A 25,108-nucleotide genomic window follows, 5' to 3' on the forward strand; every position below is an offset into this window, starting at 1 on the left:
ATGGCAGCACAGTCACTCAATGTAAGTATGGTCTCAGATATGCAAGTCTGATGTTTTCTGCTTTCTCCTAGCTGCTGCTTTGTAGCAGCTCTGAATCATCATTGCTTAAACGTCAGTTATAAGTTTACTAAATATGCTAAAATCTAGTTCAAATCTTACTAATCAGCCTCACACTAAGCTAATCTTTAATTTCTTGGTGTTGGATTGTCTGATGCTAATTTTAGCTAAGTTTTCATGCCATGTTTGAGATCATGTCTTTAAAAAGTTGTAGAGACAAGAAGTAGATATTGTTTTCATAATAAGTATGTACCAGTTAAAGGTGTTGCTACTGGAAAGTTTCAATGAAGCTTGATTCAAGAAAGTGTTAAATAAGGTAATGGAAGCTTAAGTTTTGTTTGGTCACTTGCAGTATTCTGTCCACTTGTCATATCGCTATTTGATACTAAACCTGCTGTAATTAGAAAATAAAGCGTAAATGCTGAATTTGTAGAACTGTGTAAGAAATATATCTGCTATTATAATTAGTAATATGTTTTAAAGAAAACATATGGACAGATTGGGAGAAACAGACTTAATCTTCATGTATTCATCTCAGCATGAGAAAGCAATCAGTTATCAGGGTTCTACTTACCTGTTTAAGTGGAGATTTCTAGGGAAGAACAGGGGGTTGGATATGTGAGAACCATCTGGTTAAATCTGTGGAAGGAGAGACTCTTGAATCCTTAATGTATGTGGGTTAAGAAAAACAAGTACTTCACACTAAACTAAATCTTTTCTTCCTTTTGGCCAAATTTTCACTTCCTTTGCCCTCAAGGCAATTTCTGCTAGTTCTGTTTTTGTTTCACATTTGGGGGTGGAGGGTGCAGAATGAGATTGTGATTCTTAGCTTTCAGAAATATTTTAAAATTATAAATTCCTGCCTCCCTTTATGACCAAGAACATAAATTTTAAAAAAATCGTTTGATTAACATTATCTTATTTTCATATCCTTATCATAGTGTAGGATGACAAGGAAAGCATTTATTAAGAGCTAATTATAGTTGTGGGTTTTTTTAATTGCAGGAGTCAGAGTTACCATCAGAACTCAACAATGAAGGATACTGTGATTTTAACAGCAGGCCAAATGAGAACTCTTACTGCTATCAGCTCCTGCAAGAGCTCAACGAGCAGAGGAAGAAAGGCATTCTTTGTGATGTTAATATTGTGGTGAGTGGGAGGGTCTTCAGAGCTCACAAGAACATCCTGGTTGCAGGCAGCCGCTTCTTTAAGACTCTGTATTGCTTTACAAACAAAGAAAGCCGTAACCAAACCACTGTTACCTATTTAGACGTTGTTGCTGTTCAAGGTTTTTCTGTCATCTTGGACTTCTTATATTCTGGTAACCTCGTGCTTACGAGCCAAAATGCCATTGAAGTGATGTCGGTGGCCAGCTACCTTCAGATGACGGAGGTTGTCCAGTCCTGCCGCAACTTCATTAAAGATGCCTTAAACATAAGTATAAAATCAGAAGCTCCAGAGACCGTTGTCGTGGATTACAACAGAAGATCTGTTAGCAGGGATGGCTTGTCTCCAAGGGATCAGAAAGTTGCCAGCTTCTGGGCAACACGAAACCTTACCAACTTGGCAAGTAGCATAAAAACTGAGAATGATGGTTACTCTATTGACGAGGGCCAAATGGAAAGCTACCAAATGAATGACTGCAGTTGGGTCCAGGACAGCTCACCTGAAATGGCAGAAAATGAATCTCAAGGTGAGGGAAAAGTTTTCGTATGGAATGACATGGGCGCACAGGGACAATCAGTTCAAGAACCTGGAAAAGCAAGAAGGAAAAACCAAACTGCAAAGAGGTTTATTTATAATATACCACCTAATACTGAAGAGAACTCAGAAGATTGCTCAGTGTTGCAACCATCAGTCCCGTATCCAGAAGAAGATTTGTCATTTATTAAAGAAGAAGCAGGTAAATATTGCTTAATGTCAATCATGTCATTTGAAAACTTTATTATTGAATAAAGTACATGACTTTTCTAAAAGTATGGTGGGTAGGATATTTTACTAAAGTCAGCACACCAATCAGGTTACTAAATCAGTAATCTGATTCTCCACCTTGGGGCATGTTGTGGTTTAACCCCAGCCAGCAGCTAAGCACCACACAGCTCCTTGCTCGCTCCTGCCTTCTTGTGAGCTAGGGAGGAGAACTGAGGAGAAGAAAAAGTAAAACTTGTGGGTTGAGATAAGAATAGGTTAACAACAAAAATAAAATGTAATAATAACAATAATAAAATATAATAATAGTAATGAAAAGGAATAGAACCAAAAAAAGAAAGAAAGAAACCCCAAGAGGGACAAGTGATGCACAATGCGATTGCTCACCACCCACTGACCAAGCAGTGATCCACACCCCCCAGCTAACTCCCCCCAGTTTATATACGAGCATATGCTATGGAACATCCCTTTGGCTAGCTTGAGTCAGCTGTCCTGGCCATGCTCTTTCCCAGCATCTTGTTCACCACCTCACTGACAGCATGTGAAACTGAAAAATCCTTAACTTAAGGTAAGCACTACCTAACCACGACTAAAACATCAGTGTGTTATCAACATTATTCTCACACTAAATCCAAAACACAGCACTGCACCAGCTACTAGGAAGAAAATTAACTGTATCCCAGCCAAAATCAGGACAGGGCACAGCAGTGTGTCTTTGGCTAGAGAAAGGAACAACAGTGCTGTGCCATGCTGTATATAATATGCTGTTTGCATTTGATGCTTGAGTTGGGGATGGTGACAGGTGGCAGAAACTAAAATTATTATATTTACATTTAATCTGTAGTCACTATTAGGCACAAAATCAAGGAGTTATAACTGGTGGTTAATAATGTTAGCTGGTTGAACAAAGAGGAATGACCTCTATAATTTCCTTCACTACACTAGCAAAAGGTTTTTCTGGTAATCTTCCTCACCTGAACGTCACCCAGAAACAAAGGTCAGCTTTCCATGGCTGTTTATTGTAGGGGCATCTGGGAAGCTGCAAAATGGAGTAATTCTGGCTAGTATAATAGAAACTCTTAAAGCAGATTTGTGAAACAGATTGGAGAGAGATGCCACAATGACATATAGTAGAGGGAATATCTTTTGTTGAACTATTCTTTAAACAAATCTTGAGAGTGACTGAATTCATAGAATTTTTTTCCTTAAGGGTCTATGGTTAATGTAAACGCTAGAATAAGATTAAATATCTGTTTGTTAAACAAATATGGTCACACAAAGAATTATTAACAGACTGTTTGTGGTGTAACTGGGGCACTGTAATAAAGTTCTGGGTTTTATTTTTTAAATTATTATTATACTGTACAAATAGTTGAAGTATATATTTTAAATACTACCATTTACCTTCATCACTTCTAGATGAATTAGCAGTTTTGAAAACTTACCCCAATTTAGAAGTCAAATTAAAGGTGGATTTGAGACATAGCTGGAACAAAGTTCTTTAGATCTGTCTGTTTCTAAAGCATTTTAAAATGTGTGCCTCCTTCAAACCTCAAGGGACTGTGGATATCCTCTGCTTCTCAGCTTCAAGGGGTAGAATTAAGAGGGAAATTAAAAATAAATAATAAGTCAGCACTCATACCTGTGAGTATAGAATATTTCTGGATATTTTTTATATTCTGGTGGCAAAACAGAAGTTTCAAAGCAACCTGAGTTCTGGGAGGGCCTAGGAACCTATGTTCTGATGGCTGGAAGGAAGGATGGCCTTAGTTTCTTACTGTATGCCCAGACTTGTTTGGAAACAAGGCTGAAAGGAATCCTTTCAGTAGTGGCAGGGACAGGCCATTTCTCCTGGGGCTCTGCAGTGCCCCTGCCCACAGCGCTGCAGATGCTGTCATTGTGGATGGCAGCTGCTGAGGTGTGAGGAGGCAGTAGGAGAAGGAAGGAACAGCAGTCCAGCAGAGGGCATGTGGTGGCTCTGCACTGTGCTGTAACCTACTAGGGTATATGCATGAGCACCACGATGACATGTGACAATATAGAGATGCAGACTGGAGCTATGGACATGTACATCTGGCACATCAGCAGGAGCAGCCAGTACAAGGTACATCCGTGTAGTTAGCAAGGAGTGTGGCACAACAGGGGCAGCTCTGGAGGAGCAGCTGTGCTGAGGAGCTAACATCCATTTTGTAAATGCTTCATGGGGGTTACTTGTCTCTAGTCTTCATCTCTGAACTCAGTGGGTAGGTCTACTTTAGCTTTGTAGCTCAGCTTGGGAGTGTGCACTTGTAAAGTGACTTTCCTGATCTTCTCTTACTGTTAAGCTTTCTTAGGCTGCACAGGGTTTCTTTTGACTGAAATGAAAATAGAAACTGTGTTTCAGAAACATGCCTATTGCATGCCAGCTGTTAACAGGCCTTGAGTCCACAGCACCAGGTTTGATCTAGCCTTAAGTAAAACACCACATAGATGTGTATAGTAGGGATGTTGAGTCCTCAGCGCACACACAAATCTACCTGTGCTGGGTTACACTACTTGCTAATACACGCTTAGTTGCAGTAGCACGAAAAAGGGCAGCAGAGGGTCTGGAGCAGGAGCTGAGGACCTGTAAAGTTTATTGTACAAACATGAAATTTCTGTCACAATTTAGCATGTGATAGCTATTTCTGATTTATATGGGGTAGGTATTCAACCTCTTTTACTGTTGGAAATAACAGTGTGTCTACTAAATGATGTCACTGGCAATAGAAATAAATTCTTGTTGTTTGCATTCTGCAGAATTTGAATGTGTTCTGTGGAGCTTTCTTGAAGAAATAATGGAGGATATAGGCAGTGCAGTAATGATTAAACAAGTTTAGTCCTTGTTCAATTTTTCTGGACAGAAGCACCAAGGTTTCCAGTAACTCGTGCTAAAGAATTAAATTACAAAATTCATCCATGCAACATCTGTGGAAGAAAAGAGCTGTATTAGAGGCTAAGGGCACACTGAATTTGTGCTGTGGTGTCTGTCTAACACCATTGCAAGTTCTGTGATTGCCAGAGGGAATTTATTTTATAGAACTGCAAAATAGTGTCAACTAATGATCTCCTTGGGACAACTTATACTGTGCTCTGAAAGTACCAAGTAGATAATTACATTCTGTTGGTGTTAGAACTATTTTGGAAGCCATATCTAATATTTTCTTAAAAAGACCTTTACTTTTATGACGTCCTTACATGCATGCATATTGTTTGAAACAAGAAGAGATATTGGAAGTAGGGCTTGGTATAGCTTGCTTTCACCTGTAGTCTGTGTTTCAGCATTTGGTGTTCTTTCTTCTCTGCTGCTGGCTAGCTTTTTCTTCACTCTACAGGTAGATTCCACTCTTAAACACTCTTCTTTCGACTGCTCCCTCTATGCCCAAGAAAAGGTGGAAGAGGGAGGAGTAGAGAGTTGGAAGAATGACAAGAATGAGTTGTAGAGTAACCTGCAGGTTATATGGTAACTTTTTAGTTGTGGATTAAATTTCTTGTGGAGATGAAAAACTACCAAAAACAATAGGCACTGGAAGTTAAAAATGTGTAAGAAAATGCCTTCTGGAATAAATATAAGACAATGCTGTGAGAAGAAAAAGAAAAAATAGTAAATTCTCATTATGAAAACTAAGGAGTATGCTGTCTTTTTGATTGCTAAAAGGGAAGAATGAGCTTCTACTGCTATGCTTTGTCATGTGCTGATGGGGATGACTGACACTAGCTGTGGTTATGAGATGTCCAGTTACATGCAAAGTGAGTTGCTGTGTCCCTGATTATGGTTTTGGGTCACCTGGTGGTTTTGTGAGGGGAAAGGAATACATAGGTAGAGTGGAAGGGAAGCCTGTTTGAGAACACTCCTCTCAGTACAAAAACTTGCCCCAAAAGACACTACCTTGGATTATATAGTAAATGGACTTTACAGATGGGTACTGCTAGGTAAGTATTAGATAATCAGCAATAAAATCTTTCTGAACTATCTGCTACTCCTCTTGTCCCAGTAAAGCAAATGTGTTAACACCTTCCCTGTAAAACTAGCACTTTGAGCTTCAAAAAACTCCATGAAGTTGAGATAGTTTTTAAATTGCATGTACTGTCTTCATTTATTTACCTATTCTTACTGAAGCTTGCAAGCCTTCTCCAGTTTTAGCTATATGAATTTAAAAGCTGTGTTTCTTCACACTGTATGTTACTGCCTATCTTACTATTTTCCCTTCTAGTTGTTAATCTGCTGAAAAATGTCTTCGCTATTTACAGCTGTGGTGCATCCTACAATTAACCATTTACCATGGTGAAAATAATAGTTCAGTCAGCATCTCTTAGTTTCAGTTCATAAAAGCTCAGTGATTCAGATTAATCATATTCTTAATGTCTGATCATAGTTGGGGTGGTTTTTATAAATTTTTATCATTTCTTGAATTTGTTTCTCATTTGTCTCTGTTTTTTGGAGTTGTTCTGTCTTCAGGCTTCAGAACACAATTGGGAAGATTTGCTTATGTTTTCCGGAGCTGATTGTGTTGATTCTTAAGAAGACTTGTATGCAATATCCCAGTAGCTTTATGGAGCTACCGCTGGTTTATTTGTTACTGGGATTTTTCAGGATAGATAATGCTGTGTCATGCATTATGTTGGGGTGAGGGTGAGGGAAAGGATAACAAGGGAAGGATGACACCAGCCCTTTTGTGGAACAAGAAGGTTCCTGAATGATTCCATAGTGGATTATTAAGGAATTTAATTCAGTTTGCTGTAGAAGCAACTGCTATTCAGAATTATACAGGCAGCAGCTAAACCTGCTTACAAAAAATGTAGTGCTAGTCACAGTTTTCCTCATGATTTGAGGGAACAGCATAATACAGTTGATGCAGACTTTAGAATAAAGAAAGGTAACTTTCTGAAGTTACTAACTAGTAATTGAAGTTACTGAAGAAGCTAACTAACTGAAGAAATCAAGGTTGATGGACTTATTTGGACATGTGCAGGGATAAACTCTGAGTTACAAATAAAACCCCCAAAATTAGTATAAGAAAATCAAGCATTTTTCCTTATTCTTCCATGGTACTATGACTCGGATCTGCAGATGATACCACAATGAAAGATTTAAATTGCTTAATGGACCTCTAACCTCTTTGTCCCAATCCTTATGTAATATGGTATTGAAGGCCCCATAGGTTTTTAGAAGTCATCTAAAGAGAGTATAATATCCAAGCCTCAACCTCTTCCCTGTTCATTAAATTTACCTCTCCCGGGGATGATCCTAAAGACAAGCAGATCCTCACATTCTCATGGTGTGGTCAGCCACTGACCTTGCAACTTTAGGCAATGTTCTGCTTATTACTGTTCTACTGGCTTTTGGTTTTGTTTTGTTTGGTGGTTTTGTTTTGTTTGGTTTGTTGTTTTTTTTTTAAAAAAAAGGCAAGCAGGGTGGATGGGTTGGGGAAAACCTTTTCTGCCTCAAACTTTTTTTTTCCTGTCTCAGCACAATTGAAACACATGCAATATGCTCAATTTTGAAAACTTACCAGTCTGAAGTGCTGATTTGATCTTTCTGATACCTCATTTAAGAAATAGTGATGATGATGATGATGATGGCAGCAGCTCCATAAATAAAGAAAACCAGGGACTGTGTGTCTTGATTGACTTGGGGGGCAAAACTCCAGCCACAGAAGTTAGCTGTGCTATTTATTCAGCTAGCTTCCCACCTGCATCTCAAAAGATATAGCTCAGTAAGTCTAAGTCAAAACTAATTAATTTTATCACATGCTGAGCAGTGAAAATGTTTTTACTTTAGGTGCTTCAGGTCCTCTTGGTTTGTAGCTGATTTTCAGAGTAGTGCAGAGCTTTTTTAAACTCTCATGAAGATTGAAATACAACTTCCTTGAAAAAGTATTTTTTCCAGATTGTAATTACCCTAGAAAGTAAAGCCTTGTTATTATTCAAAGCCCCCTTATCTCCTATATGCTTGTCTTCACATGCCTGTCTATTCCCATATGATATTTATTAATCTAAAAGACCACTAAAGGGCTTTTATATATATATATATATATATTATGCCTTCACTGCTATATGGTACAGAAAAAGGTTGGGTTTCTTATTTAACCTGTAGGTTTTCTGCATTGGTAGGCTCATTCAATTCACTTACATCATCATAACTCCCTTTGAGAGCACTCCTATGCTAAAGTGACATTGTCATCTAAGAGTTTATGGAAGTATAAATTGGTCAATTGCTGTTCAGTTACTCTGGGCTTACAAGTCATGTTGTGTGGTTTGGGGGTTTTTTGTTTGGCATTTTTTTAAATTTGAGGGAGGGGATAAGTCATCCCTTGTGATGATGGCTGAATAGAATAGGTTTTAAATGGCTTATAGTTTGGCTAAAAGGCTGTTTCTTCAGTTTCTCTTTTCTAGGTTCTCTGTCCTTGCCGAGTTGTTTTGCTTGCTGCCCAACCATTTATTCTCTGTACATTCTGGAATTCTTGTGTACAGACTTCGGATTTGGTTTTTGAGGTGTAAGAGAGAGGCAGGCAGCATTTCTTACTTGTGCCAGTTTCTGGCACGTATTAGTAAATAAATCCAACCAGAAATGTATTCATAGAGTAGAAAGTTTATACTACATGTGGAATATTATAGTATAGCATGTTTATAATACGCATTTACCCTAAAGCTCATTGTATTACTTGCAGTATGCCTGTTGGTAGGAGTGCTGCTTTAGCAGACAATTTCACTTTAACTACTAGCCTTGATTGGTGTAGCTTTGTTAGTGATAAGCTTCATCCTGTCATACTGGGAACAATGGAGGGCAGTTAGCAAGATCGGACTTGCCATTTTTAATCTAAAAATGTAGCCACAATTGCAGAACTTTATCACTTCTGGTATTCCCAGGGCTCAGGGGGACTTGAGGGGACATTTTTAAAAACAGGATCTGGAAAAAAAACCCTTTGTTAAGCAGCAGTTGTCTTTTCATGGTCAGGTCGTGTACAAATAGTGTGAGCTGCATTATGGTTCCAGTCTTTTACACGCTTGCTTGTAACTTGAGTTGATCCCCTTTCTTTAGGGTGTAATGTTGCATGTTACTTGTAAGGAGAGCATGACACTAGTCTGGCAAGTTTAGTTTGTCATGTACTCCCAGATCTTATTATGCAGAGTTCCTAAGGAAGCATCTGGAGTGATGGTGGTGTTGGAAGGGTTGGGTTTTTTTCTTTTTTGGTATTTTTTAGGTTTGCACCTCAAGTCTTGTACCTTACTTTTCTTCCAAGCCCAGTGTAAAGACAGAATCCCTTGGTATTCCTGGACAAAGTAGGTGAATGAATAATACTGAAATGGCAGTTCAACACAAGGGCTTTGGTCAATTATGCTATTGCTTCTAAGGCTGCCTGCAATTAGAGGAGCTAACAGGAAGTGAAGATTTCCTTAGCATTTCCTTTCAACTGTTTTAACATAAAGTTGTTTGGATCAAAACAGTCGCTAGCAATGGTATCTGTGCTTATGTCTTTAGATAGGAATAAACACAAATGAAGACCTGTATCAGTTCTTTGTGTAGTTGTCTCAATTACAGTGACATCAGTGCTCTTTGATAGTGATACAGTGATATTTCTATTTCCTGTCCCTCAAGCTGACATTAAATTCTTCCTTTAAGAAGATATGTTCACAAGCTACAATGTGTATTTGATAAAATGGTAACAATAGCAGTTCTGTAATGCTGATGCAGAAAGAAACTAATGGCTTTACTGTGTAGAGAACCCTTGTATGATGGGACTAAACTTAATTTTAATTTCTTTTTTATTGGATACTTTTTTTACCCCTTCATGAGGGATAAACTGGCAGCTTCGAGGACAAGTCAGATTTCCTTGGATTTGTTCTACAGTTGCTTTTTCAGTGTTAGCAAAAAAATAGAAGCAGAACATAATGCCAAGACATTTAATTTGGTTACTAGAGTATCTAGAATGATTGTGTGTTTTACTGTATTGAAGGATCTTAATCCTAAATGCCCATCAGTCTCTAGGAGTTCCATGCAGCCTTTCAGGTGTGTATTTCCTTGAATTTATATTAACACTTTAAATATAAGACTTGATAAAAAGGGGATGTGAAATGTTTATATTAGAAAGTCATCTCTTGAATACTTTATTTGAGAAAGCTCTTGAGGTACATACTGGAATTGACTTGTTTGATATGTTCATGATCTGGCCCTTGAGCTCACAATATAGCCCAGAAGTTTATAGATTAAGTTATTTTCTTGACAGTGAAGTCAAGAAGGGCTATATTCCTGAAAATAGCTTACTGAGCCTTACACTGTTTAATATCTTCATCAGTGATCAGTATAGTAGGATAGAAGGTGCTCTCAGCAAGTTTGCAGATGACATCAAATTGGTGGGAATGGTTGATATGCTAGAGGGCAGGGCTGTAACGTTGTTCACATGGTCCTCAACAATACAAAGGAATTGGCGAACAGGAACCCCCAAGGTGCTGTGTAAAGTCAAATCTCAAGTCCTGCATCTGAAAGTAACAACCCTGTGCATCAGTACAAGCTGAGTGGCTGGGTAGTAACTCTGAGGAAAAGAACCAGGGGGTCCTTGTGGACAGCAAGCTGAACATTAAGTTGGTAGTGCATCCTAGGAAGGCTAGCCTCATAGCAGTGGTATCAGCAAGAATATAGCCAGCAGGCGAAGAGAGCTGATAATAATACCCCTTGTACTCAGAAATGGCACATTTGAAAGCCTCTACTCGGTTTAGGGCAGCCCAGTACAAGAAAGATGCTGGTAAGCTGGAGGGAGTCCAGTAGAGGGACACTAAGGTGGTTAGGGGTCTGGAGAACATGTTAAGGAGAGCCTAAGGAGCTGAATTTATTTAGTATGGAGAAGGCTGAGGGTTCTACCTGCCATCTTCTACCACCTTAAGGTGATTATAGAGAAAATGAATGCAGATGCTTTTCAGGGGTGTGCAGTGCAAGAACAAGAGTCACTTGTCACAAGTTGCTAAGGAAAATCCAGTTGTAAATGAAGAAAACTGTTGACCAGTAGTTTGTTGGAACAGATTGCTTGGAGGATTTATGGAATCTTCTATCCTTGTAGATGTTTCAAACTTGGTAAGGTCCAAAGCAACATATGCCACAACGTTAGACCTGCTGTGTGCAGGAGGTTGAACGGGGTGACCTTCAGAAGTCCCTTCAGACCTGAGTTTTTGTTTGAGTCTGTGATGGTCCCTGAGAACAGTAACATCCCCACAAATAAATGGTCTGGATAAGGAGGCTCTTACTATCTTGTGTTTCATTGATAGAGCCTTTGTGGGGAGAGATCAGCAAAATAGCTTTCAAATGTGAATGCCACCCCTTTCTCAGGGAGGAGTTTTTCAGGGAATACATGATAAACAAGGTGAAAAAGCAAGTAGGTGATATATTTGTCATCAGTTGATGGTCATCTGGCAGGGTTAGTCGGTGATAGATCTGCCTCTGTAGTCAAGGCAATAAATAATTTCTTTTCATGAATGAGACATAGTAAAAATAAAGAGCAATTGGGAGCAGTACATAGAGTATGAAAAAGATTGCACTGGCAAAATATCTTAAGTTTGTCTGAGCCTGTTGCATGTTGTAGTTGAGAAGTAATATGCTTTGACCCCTTTTCAGAAGCAAGGTTAAAGATGGAACACTCAGGGAACAAATGGATTACAACACACTTTCTTTCCTCCACCTTCCCAGTATGTCAGTCTTGGCAGTGCTGTTTTTTCTGTCATGTGACCTAACATAAGCAACAAATCTAGCACTCTTCTAGCAGTCTAGGTTGTAACAGTAGATTGCCACTGCTCTCTTTACAATCCTTGATAGCTGTGGCCTAATTGTTTGTCCTGTCTATTTTCTGTCTTTTTAATTGATCTGAATGAGCAGTCAATGTCAGAAAACCTGGTGGAAAAATAGTGGGTTTTTTTCTCTTTTGGCACTGTTTTTAGTATTAGTATATATATAAAGAAAGCAGAGGTAAAGTTCATTACTGACAACTGTATCTAATGCACAGTTTTGTATCTTCTCCCTCAGCATACCCTACATCCATATCCCTTTCTGTTATGACCTGTTCACTGGCTTCTGTCGATCTTGTAATTATTCTCCTTTATCATCCCCTACTCAGTAATGTCTCCTTTTCTTCAAAAAAAATCAGCATATTTCTGGTTACAGAAGAAGAGCAAAACTTGTCAAACTAAGAGTGTTTCTGCTCAGATGCATTCTCTCTTTTTTTGGTAGTACCCCTCTACCTCTTGCCTTCAAAACTAAAAATCAATGTGTCTGGCTTCTGGTTATCCTTTTTGTTGAGAACAAACACAGCAGAACGTAAAATCCTTCCATAAAGTTTTTGTTGATTGTGTAAAAGCCTACGCAACCAGTTCATTGTATTTCAAACTGTCTTTATCTCTTCTCAGACTGACATCTTGAATTTTGGTCCTGTTAGTTAATAATCTTATTTGTATTCTGTTTTATTTTTATTCTTTTGTTGGGGTTTTTTTGTTGCATGGTGGGGTTTGGGTTTTTTTTTTTAAAGATCAGGTTACTGATAGAAACCTCTTCTCCATGCAGAGTGGAAGAATGGGAAGATGTTGGAGGCTAATTAACATTTGAATTATTAACTTAGGCCTCTTTTAAGAATTGACTAAATTGTAAAAAGGTATCATTAGATTAGAGGAAAGTTGTGGTCAGATGACCTGGTCTGGAGATACAGAACATTATTACTTCTAATTATGCTCTGTTTCTCTTTAATGATCTTTCTTAGTGCTGTCTATATTTACACCCCACCCCCAGTCTACCAGTACAACTGCATATGTAATTGCTATCAGTCTCCTAACAAAATCATCTGGGTTTAAGTTGACAGGAATAGTTTAGACAGTGACTGTATCTGCAGTTTTGCAAGCAGATTTCAAGGGGCAGTGGTCTGGGTGGGAGGGGGAATGGGAGGTGATGTTACGAGCCCCAGTGGTCCATAACGTGCTGTACTTGGCTCAGGTACAGTCAAAAGCTTATCTGACTCTAGGCTGTATGTCGGCCTGGGGAAAACTGGTAGAGGTTAGCTATTGCGCTTCCAGTTCCCAGTCTATATAGGATTCATGTCTTTCCTGTATGGATGAGACATTAGACATTAAAAATGCCTTTTTTGTTGTTTTGAACACACTATATGTGTGCTTAATCTAGAAAACAGGTTTTCTAGGTCAAAGAATTATTCTAAGACTAAGCATTAGCTTTAATTATGATCTACTTAGTCCTGTACTGTACAGAGGCTAAAGTGTCTGTAGTAATCTCTTATCTCTTGTGGTATCTGTGCCGGGGTTGTTTTATGTTATAGCAGGTCTTCCATTCAGATTGGAGGTAGAAAGATTTAGTAGCTATTACCTACATTAGACTACAGTTCTTAAATCTGTTTTGCTCTGTGCTGAGTCTTATGCCAAGATCTGTACCTATGCAGGGATTTGAGCTTCTAGCTTCCCTTAAACTTCAACACCAGCTATGCACATAAATGTTCCTAATGAAATGCAATTTGTGTTCCCTTAGATCCAGAACTGTCCAAGTGACAGTATTACAAATGTGCTCAGCTTGGTACAACTCTTAGTTATGGTCAGTCTTTGATGTATACTTGTTTTGAAGGAAGCTATGCAATATTGCCTGTACACAGCATATATGTTACATCTGTGAGCAGTAAAGTCTTACAGGTATTCCTCTCATAAAGGGTGAAAAGTGATTAAAATATTTTGATCACTGATCTTCCACTGCTCAGCTAGAGACAGAACAGCACTACTAGAGGGGAAAAGCCTATGTAGAAAAGGTCTAATATATTAAACAGATTATAAAAGTTGTTTTGTTTTTTTCTCTGCTAGACCCTGAAGCCTGCTTTAATTTGGAGGCTTTTAGCCTTGAGGTCAAGTCATCTTTACTCTTGCCTAGAACTGTACAACACTGCTTCCTCACTAACCCTTTCTTTTGTATTACAGAAGGAAGTTTTGCTGCTCACATCGAAGGAATGTGTAGTTGGTTTGTCTGTAGGGTATCTGTGTTGTATTCCTTGAGCTGCTGTGAAATGCCATTGCCAGAGTCCATAGCTCCAAATTAGTGTGAGGGCTTCTCACCTCTTTTGGATGTAATAACAGCTATTAGAGTCTGTAACAAAAAAAATTTAAGAAAAAAATTTCCTCCCTACTTTGTTTCTTAGGGAGATTTATTCCCTCCCCCTTCTTTTTTTCTATAAGGAAATAGCTAGGTGGATGAGCTAAAATACTGGAATTTCTCTTCTTTCATCCACTCAAGCTCTGCTTTTTAAAAGCCCTGATGGAATACCTAGTTTGGCAGTCATGATCCAACTTTGCTTATCATTTGCCATTGTCTAATGTAGGATAGAATTATAAGCTTCCTATTTGTTAACTGATTTCCTTTTGAACTGTTGTCTTATGTTGCAGATTAAACCACTACTGCCAACTGTAACACTGCCTGAGCAGTAAATGAAACTACTCTTGTATGTCTAATGCTGTGAGGATTTGTAATCTGTACTTTTTTCCAGTAAAACTGTAAGTTGCGAGTGTTTCAGTATGCAGCTTGCCATTAGCTGCATGAAATTGTAGTTTAAGAGAATTTACTGGAAAAATCCTTAGAATGAGCAGTATAGGGACAACGGAAAAAGTCTTTGGACTATTAAAATGTACACTGTCAGATTTGAAATTAAAAATGTATCTATTTGCTATGAAGCCCTTCTCAAGACTTTTCACAACAGTGACATTGGGAATCCAGTGTGAGGAACTAAGCACCATCCAGACAAAAGGAAATCTGCCAGTTTCCACTGCAGTTTGTTTATTTAACAACCTGTGCCTGTGAGGAAAGTAATGGATTTATGAGTTCATGTTTTCCAGCAAACTCCTGTCTTGGGGATAGGGGGAAGATGATTTGCACTCTTGCCAGAAGAGTCTTTGCCCACAAATATGATTTTGTCAAATGCCTAGTACAGCTTTCTTGTGTACTATTTATAGTTCTCTTCTCTGTGCTGTGTAAGAGTGATTCCATATTCACTCATGCAATTCTTACTGGTTAAAAAAGTAGAGAATTAAACAAGCAAGGACCTTTTCTTTTTACGGCACTGTTCACTTCTGGATGCTTTTGTTCTTTTTTAAAGAGGAATAAAAGCTACAGAGACCATACAGACTGCATGAAGAGCTTGTCAAAAGACCAAAAATAGGCAAATGGGTAATTTAAGCTGGTATATTCCAAGTAATTATGGTCTCTTGAATTGATGTGGTTATAGAGTAATGGAGATCATTATTCAAAAAAGGATTCAGATATAGCTGTAGGATACTTTATATAAATAAAGGTATTTAAAGCACTTTATATACCACTGAGATATTTTAAGGCAATAAAGAAAATCACACCTCCAGTAGAAAATGTTTACTTTTGTACCAACTAGACTGCCTGTGGTAGGCCAGATGAAGTCACTGCACAAAGCAGTTGTAAAGAGAATCCAGTGGAAAGCTTTTTAGCCCTGTCATGATGATAGTGACAGAATAAATAACCTTACCATAAAAGTTCCTATGAAAAAGAGGCTTTCAGTTTTTCTCAGGATGGGGAGAAGTGGTGCTGTGGAGAATAGTTCAGATGTCTAATTTCATTGAAATTAAGAATGCAGTTGTATTTCTTCATTTCAGTATTGAAGATTTTATGTGAAAAAAAGATTGTAATTACTGTTTTAAGGTTTGAAGCTTTCTTGTCACAGTAAAAAGGATATATATTTTGTTAAATGACATGACTGATTAGAACTCAGGAAGCTAAAGTAAGACCGTGTCTGTAATAGGTACTTCAAGTGACTTCAAGTACGGACTGCTGCCGAGTACTTCAAGTGACTTCAAGTACGGACTGCTGCCGGGTGCTTCAAGTGACTTCAAGTACGGACTGCTGCCGGGTGCTTCAAGTGACTTCAAGTACGGACTGCTGCCAGAATCTTGGACAAAAGAAGCCTGGGAAAATGGCAAGTATATCTGATGGTTGTTTTTTGCCTCTGATAGGGGTTCTTTATCTTCTGTGTTGCTGCTGGTAGTATTTGATTAATTTGTTTAGAGATTTATAAGATTAAGTGTTTACATAATCTTCTTCCATACTATTTGCTTTTCTGGGTAATGTAAATAGGAGTACTTCCTTAGAGGGAGAAAAAGGAATTCAAGTATATGGAAAAGTGAAAACAGAACATGATATATATCAGCTTTTGTATTGTGCCTGAATATGAAGATACCCAAGGTCTTTAATGATAGCTTTTTTTCCTACCCCCTTAGTAAGCTAACTACAGATAAATGGGCTTTGAAGTTGAACACTTGGATGTTGAACATAGAGTTAAATATAATTTTAAAAGTAGATCTCAGAGCATTCTTTTTGCTGTTAAAAGCTTAATTGCAATAAAGATTTTGAATTTAGTGCAGCCATAACTAAAGCCCTCTTCAATCAAACCTGTGTTATATAACTTACCCTTTCACAGCTTATGTGCCTTTCTTAATACAAGTGAGCAATTATCTGTAATTATTTTTCTGTCTGAAAACATACCAAAAAAACCCACCACATCTAAAATAATTATTGTTAGACCTTTAAACTACATAAAGTCTTCAGTTAAAAGAAGATCTTAAGGACTGGGTAAGAGTAATGCCTACCTCTTCTCTGTAACTTTGAGCTATTAGTGGGATGTGGTTTATGGTTTACTTTAAATATTTTTTTTTATAGTGGAGAAATGGGGTCATCAGAAGGTGAAATTTACTAGCAGGCAAGGGATTAGAACTTTAGTCTTACAAGGTCTGCTTGTTCTGAAACCATTAAATTTCCATATATTTTACAGACCTGATGTCTGTCTGTCTGTCACACCCCCTGTTGATGTGTATAAGACTGCAATATAAAACCTTTTTTGAACTTATTTTTCTTCCTGTAAGCTATGTGACATTATGTGACATGCAGCTTGCATGAGTGCTCTGATATACCAAGGCAAACTTTTGAGTATTAGCAAAATCTAGCTTCCATGTTATGATGGATTTTGAAGCTGGGAGGAGGCATCTTAGATGTAGGCATGCAGGCTCATGCACATAATAGAAAATTACTTTTACTCTCTCCCTGCCAGCATGAACATTAGCAACTCTTAAATGTGTAATGATGTAGCCTTAGACACTGCTTTTTGGATGCTTCTAGATGGTTACAATCATGTTCATAAATTTACCTGTAATAAGTTGAGTCAGTACCCTAATCTCAAAATAATCATTGTATTCCTGTGTGGCCTCCTTCACAGCTGTCACAGCAGCCAGTGCTTTTCTATTTCACACAGTAATAGGCAGCTGTAGTAAAACTGTTCTGCATGTATCCTTTGAGCAAACTACATTATCCTTGGTTGAAGGATATGTAAATAGCTCTCTTCCATCATAAGGAAGAAGTGGGATATTGCTATTTTCTGAAGTTTTTTCTGCTATTTTCAGAAGGCTTTTCTGCTATTTTTTTTCCCTCTACTGTTAGACCAAAATAGACTTTGGGTAGAGAATAGCTAAAATCTGAACCACTGACTTCCCTTTTTAGCTATTTCAGAATTATGCTACCTCTTACTGTCCTTTTCCTTTTGTCAATATTTGTTCTTGCTTAGTTATACTTTCGTTTTTATTTATCTGTAGAGTCAGATCTTGGCAGACAGTTCCTACATATAATTCTAAACAGAATTTTGGGAGAGAAGATCGTAACTGTCTAAATGCCGCAGAGCTAGAGGGTTTTTAATCCAGAATAAAGTGTTTTCTGGTATAGGTGACCTCTAAAAAATGTGATACTGCTAACTTGTAGCTAACTGACTCAGATTCATGAAATAAGTCTTATTTTCAAATGATTGATCTGTGTCTCTGTAGTAAAAATTCCTTGGTTACAAATAGGTATTTTTCTAGTAAGATCATACATGCAGAACCTACCAGTATTTGTGGTTTCTGCAGACAGGGATTGTCCTGATTTGGCTGATGAAAAGTCATGTGGGTGTTTTATAGTTTTGGCACCTGTTTATTTTTGTGCACCAGGCAAAACATATTGAAATAGGTTTTTTTGTATTTCATCATTTTTTTTTCTCCTGATGGCTTATTATCTTGTAGGCGATTCCTCTGCTTTAATCATGAACAAGTTGAAGTGTCCACACTGTAATTATGTAGCCAAATACAGAAGAACACTAAAGAGACACTTGCTCATTCACACAGGCGTGAGATCTTTCAGTTGTGACATCTGTGGGAAGCTGTTTACTCGAAGAGAGCATGTAAAGAGACATTCCTTGGTAGGTAACCTCGGGGGGGGGGTGTGTGTGTACATATGCAGATGGTTTTTTCAGATGTTTTGGTAGTTGGGAGAAATGCTGTTCTCTGATTTGCCATAATGTAAATTGCTTTATCTTAGTCTAAAACGAATTAAAATAAACATATCTTTGTGATAACTATACCTCTTATCCTTAATGGAAAATGTAATACCAATTAAGACAGTCGCTGGAATTCTGATAGCGATAATTTCAAGATTATTTTGAAAGTGATGTGATAGAGATGCGGTATATGTATGAAAGGGAATTTTGACTTAGTGTTGCTGCAGTAAAATAGCACATCATCTTGTTCTATAATGGTGCAGCACCATTTTCTGTTAGGATACCTTGTTAATCAGCAATTGCACAACATCTTGAGGTAGTTCCAAAATATTTATTTCAGAACTAAACAGACCTATAGTAAGGTATCTGCTTTAAGATTTAGGAAAGAGTGAAGAGTACCTAAGATGCAGAAAATGAGCGTACTTCTGACTTGCAATCTACCAATACCATAATCAGTAGTTGAGCTTACCTGTCCTGTGCACGTTGCATAACTCAGGATTTGACTTGAGTGCTGTTTATCCAGAGACAATATTATCTGACTTGGTTGTTTTGTAGGTACTTTGCATCTAGTCTATAAGACTTCATTATAATATCTACTGTCTAAAATCCAATAAAAGCATGATCATATTGGTGGTGGGAAAGTAATACCATTTCTCTAAGCTTTTAAAAAACCCATTTTGCGACATGTTTTGCAGATACTCAAAATAGGTTAGTACATGGAATGGGGTAAATTGCACTTACCCATTTGGGTAGCTTTCCTCAGTCCTTAGAGAATCAGCGGACCACCTTGCTCCCTCATGGAGGTTTTCTCTAAGACTCTATAGCTTCCTTGCAGTTGGCTTTTTGTTCCTCAGTAAGTAGAAGTGGTTGTGAGCTTCCAAGTTTTAATGCAAATGCAGAAAAGAGCTTTTGGTGTAGGTCTTCCTTTCCTCTCTAGCTTGTGCTATCATGTAATAGAGCAAGTAGTATTATTAAAAGAAAATAATAATCTGAGTCATATCAGAATATAATGCTAGAAGATATTTATAAGACCACTGTAGTAATTTCAAATATTCCTTAAACTGCTCCACAGGTAGGAAAGGCATATGTTAATAGCTTCTACGTAAATTTTAGAATTAGCATCTTTCTTATGTTCCACTGGACTCCTCTAATCATAGATATACATCTTTCTACCCTACTACTGCTGCGTTTCATCCTCCTCCCATACCACCTGCTGAAGGTTTAGATGCCTGAAGGGACAGGAGTACCTATGATACCGAGTCTGAAAGGACATTTTTTTCTGTAGTGTATGTAGGTGACAGCAGTGATGGAGGTGGTGATGGTATGGGGCAGCTCTGTGACTGGGTTGGTGAAGTTAGGTCATTATCACCTTGGTGGCTGGTGATACCAGCACATCACAGCACCTGCTCTGCTTCTTCTTTTGTGGCTCACCAGAGAAGATAACAACAGTGGGCAGTAGTTGGTCTACCAGGAAGAGTAGAGTGGGACTTCCAGTTTCTGTCCTGCATATCTGACCAGGTCTTGTAGCTGAAGACTTTTTTTTTTTTTTCCCCTCCAGGAGAGGAGGTGAAATCAGAGTGAAAATAGCTATAGAGTGAGCTGAGCCCAGCCCTGTGCCTGAACTGAAGCATGCTCTCCCTGATGGAGTCAGAACACTTTTCTTTTTCCTCTTCCCTGGCCCCCCCCCCTCCTTCAACAAACACCTCAAACATTCTGCTTTGTGGAAAACATTATCATAACAAGTCTATAGACTGAGGAAAAAACATGTAGTATCAACTGTACAGATTATACAGCAGGACTGAAGTAGCTAGTATCTTGACCTTGTTTTTTTTCCCCTCATCTGGGTGGTAATTTCTGTTTTATCTAAAATGGCAACTTTTTCAATGTGATCTCAAATGAGATATTTAAGCACATATTTGTAATCCGTTGTGGGAATGTCAGATAGAAGAAAGAAGTATTCAACTTAATTTTTCTCGAAGATTATAACTATTATACATGGTGGTTGAATTCAGTTACTTCTACAAGTAACATACAAATTCAAAATTTAAATTTATGTTTAGTCAAGTTAGTCAACAGCAGTCTTCTAATTTTACACACAAGCTTACTCTACATACAGGACAAAAATTCACCAAAGGGTCCTGGAAAGATGATGTTGAGTTTGGTTGTGTGGGAGGGAGGTGTCATGGAAGCAGAATCTTGCTCTTTGAATTCACACAGGATTTAATAACTCCTGCTTGTTCTTAATGTTTCTGGGATTTAAAATTGTAAATTCAATTTTCTAATGGGTTATGATCCTGTGTGCAACATAAGTGCTTACACTGTTCTCAGTGCCTTTCAGAGTCTTGTTCTGTACAGCGAGTAATCATAAAATGAACACTCACCTGCTTTCAGAACAGGCAGCTATTCAGCTACCTTCTGAACACTAAGCAGGTAGTTTGGTTGTGGGCAATAGCTCATGTAGTCAAAACGGACCTCTAGTAGTACTTCTCTTTCTGTGAACAGTGCTTGGGGTATCTTTCAGAAGAGTTAAAAAAAAATAATTTTTGTAGTAGTAATTATTGCTATTATTATTAATAGTTTTCTAGTACTATATGCAAATGCATCCTGATATGCATATTTCAGCTGTTAACATTTCTCTTCCACAGGTGCATAAAAAGGATAAAAAGTATAAATGTATGGTGTGTAAGAAGATTTTCATGCTAGCAGCCAGCGTTGGAATAAGACATGGATCACGACGTTATGGAGTTTGTGTAGACTGTGCAGATAAATCTCAACCTGGAGGGCAAGAGGGAGCAGACCAGGTGCAGGACACAGATTTCCCTAGGGATGAAGAATATGAGGAAAATGAAGTGGGAGAAGGTGATGAGGAGCTTGGTGATGATGTAGAAGAACAGAATGACCAGTCTCGATGGGATGAATCTGGGGAAGTTTGTATGCCTTTAGATGACTGACAGAGCATATGACTTCAGGGTGCCACAGATGGACACTATATGGATTGACTTTGAATTTTTGGACTGAAGGCTTGCAAAATATGGTACAGGCTGGATGGTAGTTATGTTGCTGTGAAAAATGTAGGGTCAAAGCCTTATAGCAAAAAAGGATTATTAATTTTTTTATGATATTTGCACAGGACTGTACAGCATACAACCATTTGGTTGAATTATACAGAGTCCTCACATCTACAGTCAGTTATCAAAAGAAAAATGTATTTTTTATTATTTATAGGATATAGCTACTTGGGTCCTATTCAGACATAGTAGTAACTGTACTTATGTTACACATTCATGTATCTGTTAACATGAATGAAGAAAATTAAAACTTGGTATGGAAATGCAAAGACAGCTTTCCCAAATGTACTCGTACTTTGTCAGTGAAACAGTGAAGCTAATTTGGGCTAGTGGCTCTTGTTTCCACAAGCATGTCTTTGCCATGCAAACCCTTACCTCTCCCGTACTCTTGATAGGTGAAAGCTAAACATTTAAATATGCATCGCAGATAATGCCAACACCGTATTGAAATTTGGTTTTAAAACTTTTGGCTCTATGCTGGCAGGTGGTATAGGTGATAAGCACTGGAGAAGTTAATAATGGCATTAATGTAGGGTCTGTTTCTTCGCAGTTTTGAATTGTCAAGAAGGTTGTTACTGATTGATCAGTTCCAAAATGATCCTGTAGAAGAAATGACCAATAATGAAAATAATGAACTGATCAGAGCATGGGTAACTCTTCTGCCACTTAGTCAAAAGAGATAGTCATGCTAAAGATACCTGATGTTACAATGTTTGCTCCCTTCTCTAAGGCCCCCCTCGTCAAACTTTTTGACTTCCCTGGTGTATACCTCAGTCCCACAGAATAAAAATACATGGAATGGAGAAAGTGTCATATTAAACAACTTTTTGGTTGATAATTTCTTACTTGTCCGGTTTTTGGCTAGTTTACGTGATGTGAATTGGACACTAGGCTATTGTGCCCATCGTTCGTCATTAAATGAACACAAACTATTTTTTATTCTTTTGTACTTAATGGGTTGTTGCTAGTGTTTAATATAAACCAATTACATTTGTTGACTTTAATTTGCTGGAATTGTTTTTAAAAAAAAACCAAACAAAAAGTCCAAAGCAAAATAATGCTGAGTTGTCTACTTTTCAGGATTATATGCTCCCTACGCTCTTAATTTCAAATTTTCTAGGAGGCATTGAAACTTGAATTTTTGTAGCCATGTGTATTTTTTTCCTAAGCTTGTAATATTGTACCAATGATTTCAGGCCTCTTTCATAGGGAGGGGAGGGCGTTACACCTTCATCTTAAACTCCTCTGTGTTGTCTAGCCTAAGGTAAATTAATTCAAGCAATCATTGGAACGATACATCTGATATACTATTATGTCACAACAAGTAAATATGCAGAGCATTTATCATGACACATAGCTAGGCCAGTGTGACAGTACTGTATAAAAATCAATTGAAGGTCACCATATTTTTCAGCTTTGTTTAATTTTAAAATGAGTATATTTTTTTCCTATTTTATATCAGGTAACTAAATTATGCTAGTTGTGTGGATAACTTTGAACTATGCTTTGACGGACAGAATCTTAATGGTGCTCCATCTGATCAAAGTTGGTATGTATTTAAAGAGACAAGCTTTACTGTTGTCCTTTACATCAGTAGAACAGTAACATAATGTTAAGACATTGGTTTTGCTGATTGAAGGTGAGATAAGTTTGAACTACAGTTATATGGGAATTAAAATGCTTTTTTTTATCGTCCACTTGTTTCATTGGTAGTTTCCACATCATTGTAAACCTGACAGATGATTAATTTTTTGGGGGGAGGGTGGGGTGGGTGGGATGCCTTTTTTACACTGAAGGATACATCATATTCTCATTGTTCTAGACTGAAATGAGTAATGTGTAATTCTGGTGGGGTCCAAAGTAGAAATTAGTTGGGCAAAGATGATATGAATGAAAAAGTATTTTAAACGTTAAAGTAATGTTCTGCTTTGTGAATATGTAAGTATAGCATAAAGATTTTTCCATCCCATTTATCCCCTTTAAAACCATAGTTTACAATTGGTAGATCTGTCTATATATAAATATATATATATATCTGAAATTCACCTAAATCTGCTTTATTAGAATACTGCTCACTTAATGCTTAGAAACTGGACCTGGCTCTACATTCTTAATGTATTTTCCTTTTTTTTTGTTTGTTTGGTTTTTTTGTTTTTTTTTTCTCAAGGTATGAATTTATTCTCTTGGAACTGAATCTTCTTTTACTACTTAATCATTTATGTATATCTGGTAACTTATGACCAAATTTGTTGTTAGACTGCATACAGTAAATTGAAATATACACTTGGTACACTACAGAATTGTTGTGCTTTTGTTCTGATTATATTTGGAAAAGCAGACTTTTAATAGAAATTAGTGTTATTTATAAATACTCAGTTATTATTCACTGGCCTTAATATTTTGTTGCATTGTGACAATCATCTTTTCCTTGGTAATACTTCACTGCTTGCTTTTAGAAGTTGCATGTAATTGCCCTTGGTAGGATTGGAGGGAGAGGGGTGACTATTAAAATGCGATACTAGCTTTTTAGCAAATAGTATGGAATAGTTCAATGGAGATCCACTGGTTTTGTGTTGGAGGACCAAAATAATTTGTTCATTTTCTGAGTTGTTTATTCATAAGTTTTTAACTATATTACTTTGATTGGGGAGCTCTAAATTAGTAAATGTAAATTTCCCAAGAATTACCTTAGAAGGGACAGCTCAAGTATCTATACTATTATAAAAAGTAGGAAGAGATTTCTGTTTGCACTAGAAATCATCATCTTAAGAAATGCTGGAGCTATGCTGTTGTAACATGGCTGTGAATTTTAGTTTGTCTGTTTCTGGGATTTTTGGGGGGTTTACCTTTTTAAAAAGAAGGAATAATGCTCTTAAACTGTCTTTCTTATCAAATTAAAAGATACCCAGTCTTTTATTTTGTCTTCTGATGAAATACTTCTCAAACCAAATGTCTTGAGACTTGCTTATCTGGGGCAATGTCACACAAGAGTGATTTTATGAAAAGAACCATGTATGTTATAAAACCCGACACACACAGAGTTCTGATGTTGGGATTGCCCCCTTTGTGTGAGTGTTTGTTTGCTTTCTAGTATCTTCAAGCAGTGGTGGTTATCTTTTAGAAATAAACGTACAGAGCATTTTCTTGCAGGGAACTGTGCAGGACAAAATCAAATCAATCGGTATATTCACTTTGATTAGGCGTCCCTGTCAAAGTAGGTGTGATCTAAGGAAGACAGGCAACATGAAATGCATTTGTGTTAGACCAATGTTACTACAGTGCAATAGCAAACATTTTCAATTGTCATGTCAGATGCATCTTGCAGGAAAAATAGCATTTTCTTGAATTGTGTAGAAAATTTTCATGGTTCAGTTTGCAGACAGATCTGATAAAACCATTTTCTGAAGTGAAACCAGTTTTGAAAGTCAGGGGAGATACTTGGTTGTCAAAACAATGTTGCACCCTAAGAAGCAGGAGTTGAAATTACTGGTCCCCATAGTATACACTGTTACTTTTTGAGATGCATATTTCAGGTATTACTACATGAAATGAGCAATATCAGGTGAAGAAGAGTTTGGGGCCAGGACACTAGCATGGGTAGGCTTCTAGTTGTGGGTCACAGCAGTAATGCTGTTAGAAGAAGATGATTTCTTTGCCTAGCTTTAAGTTGATAAGGCTTTTAATAGGATTTTC

The 25,108-nt window shown here is 37.5% G+C and overlaps 1 protein-coding gene across 1 annotated transcript; it reads left to right on the forward strand.

Annotated features, from left to right (window-relative positions):
- On the forward strand, nt 1–23,712 carry ZBTB10 (zinc finger and BTB domain containing 10). The gene is made up of 5 exons (XM_026841481.1): nt 1–21; nt 1,063–1,960; nt 15,795–15,968; nt 18,094–18,269; nt 20,993–23,712. The coding sequence occupies exons 1-5, from the start codon at nt 1–3 to the stop codon at nt 21,296–21,298; spliced, it is 1,575 nt and encodes a 524-aa protein (XP_026697282.1). The 3' UTR covers nt 21,299–23,712.
- Nucleotides 23,713–25,108: the final 1,396 nt, after the last annotated feature.

Source organism: Athene cunicularia, assembly GCF_003259725.1.
Source record: "Athene cunicularia isolate RWA chromosome 2 unlocalized genomic scaffold, athCun1 chr2_part1, whole genome shotgun sequence".
NCBI lineage: Eukaryota > Metazoa > Chordata > Aves > Strigiformes > Strigidae > Athene > Athene cunicularia.